Source organism: Cynoglossus semilaevis, chromosome 1, assembly GCF_000523025.1.
Source record: "Cynoglossus semilaevis isolate Cse_v1.0 chromosome 1, Cse_v1.0, whole genome shotgun sequence".
Lineage (NCBI taxonomy): Eukaryota > Metazoa > Chordata > Actinopteri > Pleuronectiformes > Cynoglossidae > Cynoglossus > Cynoglossus semilaevis.
In genome coordinates this window covers 5,080,591-5,086,832 of record NC_024307.1, presented here as the reverse complement: position 1 = coordinate 5,086,832, position 6,242 = coordinate 5,080,591, and the positions used below count along the sequence as shown (strand labels likewise).

The window sequence follows — 6,242 nt, the reverse complement described above, 5'->3', positions numbered from 1 at the left end:
GGGGGGGGGGGGGCGGAAACCAGGAGAACAACTCATTAGAGTTTACAGGCTAGTCAACAAACTAATTAGTCTCATTTTCATGTAACAATTCAGACGATGTTTATTTTTACCAGAGTTAATTTTTTTTTTTTTGGTAAAAATTAGTCACAGACGTGCTCTGAATGTCTGAAGCTGTGTTAAATGTTCCTACTGTATTACAACGTTTTGCCTGAGGGTGACAACCACGTCACAGTCTCTGCCAAGTGGCTGTTGTCCTGTTTTAACGGTTGGCTTAACAGCAAGTGCGGACCTGTTTCTTTTCCTGATGGTGGAAGGGTTTCATGCGACTCTTACGTTTATGTCAAATTTAGTTTGTGTTTTTTCGTATGGTACGTAAACCTCGCGCTCATGGGCGTAGTCTTGGCCAATCAAAATGGCAGGGAAATAATGCACAGGAAAACGGAAATATGAAGATGAACACAGGACGTTTTTTAGTCGGAGAGGTTTTGTTTTTTTTAACATACTGGGAAGCGATTCTGCCTCATATGTCAGGTGTCGCTAGTGCATTTCAAGGCTTCAAATCTTCAGCAGCACTTCACTAGTTCAGTTCACTCCATGCTAACATAGACCAGGACTTTCCTAAAGGGAACTTCTGTGGCAGTAACACAGTGAAAACGGTGGCTCTAAGCCTCTGATTGAATAGAAAATAAATGAGAGACCAGCAATATCACAAAATAACAGATCTCTGCAAGATTATCCGTGTCACGCCTTATGTTCGTACAGTGGTTTTCAAACTTGTTATCCTCTGTATCACCTGAGAAAACCTTAGCAGCAGAGGCCTTCACTGTCAGCGTCCACCACAGGGGAGACGTTTAAATGTTGTATTAATGTTGCACGGTATGTTTCAGATTTATTCAACTGAAAATGTAAATGTGAAAATATGAATTTTTCCCGCGTACCACTAGAGGGCGCTTGCGTACCACTGATGGTACACGTACCACAGTTTGAGAACCACCGTGTTAGTACATAGCAATACTGCACTGTGCAAAAGTTTAAGGCAAACTTTTTTTTTTGACAGTTTATATACAAAAATTGAAATAGGATTTGTCGTCACTACCACGTGTCTTCATCATCTTCGTGTCTTCATCATCTTCGTGTCTTTGTTGCACTGAGGTGTACAGAAAACTCTAGACAAAATCATCCGTCAGGCAGACCGACAGGAGAATTCTGAATATATGGTGACAGGACTCAAAGGTTTGACCTGGTATCAGCGTGTCTGATACCAGGACATCTTGAATGTCTAGTCACCTGCGCTTCCACTGAGTGGAACCAGATGTCCATATATGGAGTAGTGGAGAACGAAGAGGACAAAAAGTTTTGAAGAACAAATGTGAGGAGTGTCCTCTGAACCTGTCCTACCGGCCTGCTCCCAGTTTCACAGATGAGAGATACTGGCTCCTCAGCTCTGGTGTTGTGATAGTGTCTTAGAGAGAGAGAGGGAAGAGCAAGTAAAAGTTCAACTGAGCCAATGAGACAGAGTTTATAGAACTGTGAAGAAAAAGTTTCATTGAAAAGTGGTATGCGTTAGATAAACCTTAGCTGAAAAAAAAACCCCTATTCTTCAACAGTACAACAATGTTATTGACTTCCACCTGGCACTGAGGCGTTTTAGTTTTTGAAAAGCAGGAGCTTTGTATCTTTTTGGATCGTGTTTGTCAAACACAGGAGATGAATTGATTACATTTAGAAATATTTTGCTTCTCTCTGGTTCCTCTTATCAAGGCTGCATCTGATGGACCTGTGGGTAAAGTCACCTTTTTCACAGCGTGAGCTCAGCTGAGTGGTGGACGAGTCGGCTTTTTACTGTATTGTTTATTCTAAAATCCCTCCTCTCACCAAATGTCACGGCAGGTGAGTTCCACGTGGCTGGATCATCACAGGGTAAATGGAACTTGTTCTTGTCCTTACCTGCTGGGCGGCTCTGTCAGTCAAATTGAAAGGGGACGATTCTACCAATGGGATACCACGGATGATCACAAGTCTTTTTTTTTTTCCCCCAAGTTCGAGACAAGTCTCGAGTCTTTTTCCCCATGTCAGGTCTCAAGTCCAAATATTTGCACTTGTGTCCCAGTCAAGTCTCATATAATTTTGCAGCAATACCAAGTCAAGTCTGAAGTCCAAGTCTTTACACCCCTGGCCAAGTCAAGCCCCGTCTCTTTGTGAGGCAATACCAAGTCGAGTCTCGAGTCTTTCAGAACAGAAACAATAATTCCATGACATATTCAAGTCAAGTCTTTCCAGGGCCAGTCTGAAGTAAAATGTTGAATCTTTGGTTGTGCAACTTGAAACTTGTAAAAAACAGTCATAGACTCGAGTCCCCATCTCGGCTGCAAACGTCAGTAGCGTTCTAGCTGAGCTGGTGTTATACCAGTGACGCTGAGGTGACCAGTTCATGGAACTTAAGGACAGAAGAACGACAAATTCAACTGTTACTCGCACATGATTTGTTTTGCATTTGTCTGACGTTGCCATTTGTCCTCCTCGTGATGTCATGATGTTATTGAGCTGAAAACATGTCGTTCACTCTGACGAGTGCTTTGTTCACATTTCCTGGTATAACTGACGCAGGCACAAAGAAGTCGTGAAGCTGCTGAGAAAAACCGGAGCCCACTTCTCCAGGGACAAGTTGGAGGACGCCGGAGCTGAACTGTGCAAGTAAGACACACAGACGCACAGACACCAGAACACGTCCAACGACTCCAACACAGATAGTCAGAAATATCTCCCTGGCTCCGCCGTACACAGTGACCCATCCTACATAGCTGACTGAGGTACAACCAGTCGGCCCACTCTGACATGAGCTGCAGGAATGTTCCCTGGCAGCATTGTTTCAGATCCGCTCCACATCTCGGCTGTGGGCAAGTATACCACAGTGGCCGGCCTCTGTTGTTTATCTGCCAGAGACGCTCGATGAGAACTGTTAGATCTGTTCCAATTAGGAGTTTCAGAGTCACGCCTCGCGCCAGGTACGACAGGAATGGCTGGTGGCGTGTGGTTAAAATACAATAAATAAAACCTCGTCCGTCAGTGAGTCATGACGATAATTGTTTTCTCCTCTCATCTGTAAATGTATCCTGCCTTTCACACAGTGTATTTGAAGGCGATGTTAATAACAGTAATGTGAGAAATGGAGAGGTTTTCACACTCGCACCTCCGTCACTTCCTCCGTTTCAGTCTGGCAGCCATCGGTGACCTGGAGGGCCTGGAAATCTGGAGCCTCGCCGGAGCGGACCTGAGCAAACCAGGCTACGATGGACAGACGGTGATTCAAGTGGTGTGTTTCTGGGGGGAGACGTTAATAAAAGCTGTAAAACAAAAAAAAAAAGTTGTAAATTAAAAGTCGTTCTCACTCCTTGTCCTCCTCACAGGCTCAGGCTGTTGGCAAACAGGAAGTCGTAGCATTTTTAGTTCAGCTCATGAACAATAAAGCCAAGGTAATTATGCTGCGTTTTTTTTTATTTTTTTAATTCTAGCTGTTCTATTTCTATTCCTCCCTTCCTTGTTTGTTCCAGTAACAGCAGTTTACAGATGAACTCCACTGTCCTTAACCTGCCTCTGAATTCCTAAATCTTTGTTTTGTTTAATTTCAGACAGTATTTGGTGAATTTAATTCGTATGATGAATATGATGATGATGATGAGGAGGTAATTGAGAACGTGTGTGTGTGTGTGTGTGTGTTCATCAGTCAGCCCATGATCACGCTCTGCTTGGCTTCTTCGTCCTTTCCTTTGTGCCCCTCACCCTGTGAAAATCCATCCATCTTCAACACACTTTTGCAATCCTTCTCAAGTTTGTGCTCGTATCCCATCATGCATTGCCCACGGAACTTTCCCGCTTCATGTTCCAAAGCAACAGCAAATTTGCTCAGAGCTGTGAACTCAAATCAAACTGAGGAGCACAGAGTTGGACTGGGATTAAAAAAAAAAAGACAAAGAGAAACGACAGGGATCACAGCGAGAACGAGCGTTTTAATCCGTAATCTGAGGATTAGTCCACACCTAGATCCAGAATAGTTGTTGTGCTGTCTAAGGCTATAGTTGTGTGTGTGTGTGTATTGGCAAGGATCTGGTGATACAGTATGTATCACAATACAGGGACAACAATACGATATATTGTGATATCGTACGATACTATCGTATCGTTATTTTTTAAAACAGTTTAATTATAGGAAAACCGTAAACACACAATGCTGTTACACGTGTAACTAAAACTCACTCAGGTTACTGAGAACCAGAACAGAGGGATCTACATTTGAAATAAAGTGAACCAACGCAATGAATATGTGCGGGTTAATTGTTAATAATCGTGAAACAAAACATCGCAATATTTCAGTGCAACCATATTTATCCCACATCCGTAATTCTGACCAAATCTTGTCATTTAACTGCACAACTGAAATATATTCATACATATGCATGTTTAATGGGAGACAATTCTGGACTGCAGGCCGTCCAGTGGGTCCTCAGGGACCAGAATTATTAATTTCATTGCAATTATACTCGTCAAAACTGATTTTTGTTTTTTTTTTTTTTGCAGTGAGAGATTTTTATTTACAGTAGCTTGATATTGAAACCTGAAACCTACCTCCCAGGCATCTATGACTAATTTTGTTAAGCAACAAACATGAATACATATTTCAGCATTGACTGGGTTTCTCTCAGTGATCTTTGCGACTGCATTGCATGTAAAAAAATCTGCTGGTTTTACCAGTGGACACAGAGTGCAGTGAGTGGTTTAAAAATAAAGAAAGTCCTTCCAGGTGAAGAGAAGTGACTGTGAAACGCTCCACCATGCCAACCATCATTTTCCTCACTCTGAAGTGCTTTAACTGATTCTAAAATCCCCACCGTGCCGATAAATTTTACAATTGTGAGTGAATTGTGTGTGATTGCTCCGTCCATCTGCTCCGCTCACATGTGCTGTGTGTAAAAATGTCCTGGTTCCGGCGTGTTGACTGTGACACTGCCTTCCATTTCAGATTTCTATACACAGTGGAGGCTGTTTAAAAAAAAAGAAAATAAAAAGGGCTGCGGACAGTTTCTGATCTCAGAGTAAAACAGCCGGTAGGCGATTGAAGTGATCAAAGTCAAACATGTCCACGGTGGACAGTAGACATGAGTGGACAACAACCGCAGGTCATTGGAGACCAGATAAACAGCTGTCGTCCCTGGAGCAGCGTTTCCATTAAAACACACTGTAGCGCGTCGTTTCTGGGTTTTGTCCCTTACGTTATACATCGGATGAACAGCTGTGACAGAACGATGTGGGACCAGTCGGTGCTGGTGTTAAACCTGCAACCAGGAAAAAAAAGTGTTTCACATTGTGGTGAAAAACCACATGGATGTGTGTATGGTGTGTAGTATATATATGTATATATGTATGTTTATATGTATATATGTGTGTGTATGTATATAGACATGTGTGTGTATATATGTGTCTATATATGTGTGTATATATATGTACAGTATATACATATATATGTGTATGTATGTGTATATATGTACGCGTGTATATATATATATACATATATGTATGTATGCCATCCATCCATCCATCCATGTATGTAAGCATATTCAGTATATATTTATATATATATATTCACTTTCACTTTTTTCACTTTTTATATATGTATATACATATACATATAGTACATATATGTATTTATATATATGTTTAAAGGTATGTATATGTGTTTATGTATGTATGAGAGCGTCTGTGCTTTTGTGCATATATGAGTGTATGTGTGTGTATTTATGTATGTGTATGTGAGCAAATGTATTTGGTGAACATGTATGTGTGTGTGCTTTTGTGGGTATACATGTATGTGGTTGTGTGTGTGAACATGTGTGAGTGTGTGTGTGTGTGTGATCACGTGTGTGGTCTATGGATTGCGTCATTTGTGGGGACGTTTTTGGTTAAGATGTGGATTAAGAATAGACGTACATTTGTGATGATTAAAGTTAGGCCAACGAGTTCGAGAAAGTGTTTATTGTTTACACGAAGTCCTTACAAGTCATGAATACCAGCCTCTGTGTGTGCGTGTGTTGCGATAATTATCAAGGCCCTGAACGCCACATCCCTCCAGTGCTGCTCACTAATCGTTGTCTCCTGTTGTCCCTGTGCCAGAATGGTGGCGTTATTGAGTTCAACGCCACATCATCAGGACTGTGAGGCAGCAGCCGTCCACCGCAGGGGGTCACTTC

At 41.9% G+C, this 6,242-nt stretch overlaps 1 protein-coding gene across 4 annotated transcripts in view; it reads left to right on the top strand.

Moving 5' to 3' along the window:
• Positions 1–6,242, top strand: part of aspg (asparaginase homolog (S. cerevisiae)) — a 23,118-nt gene extending 16,876 nt beyond the window's left edge. For 3 of the 4 annotated variants that reach the window (XM_008332439.3, XM_017035090.2, XM_008332603.3), the window contains 5 exons: positions 2,608–2,694; positions 3,214–3,313; positions 3,408–3,473; positions 3,630–3,683; positions 6,166–6,242. In XM_008332439.3, the coding sequence (XP_008330661.1) occupies positions 2,608–2,694; positions 3,214–3,313; positions 3,408–3,473; positions 3,630–3,683; positions 6,166–6,210 (352 nt within the window). In that variant the 3' untranslated portion in view covers positions 6,211–6,242. The remainder of the gene's footprint in view (positions 1–2,607; positions 2,695–3,213; positions 3,314–3,407; positions 3,474–3,629; positions 3,684–6,165) is intronic. The other variant, XM_008332520.3, reaches the window with a different exon arrangement.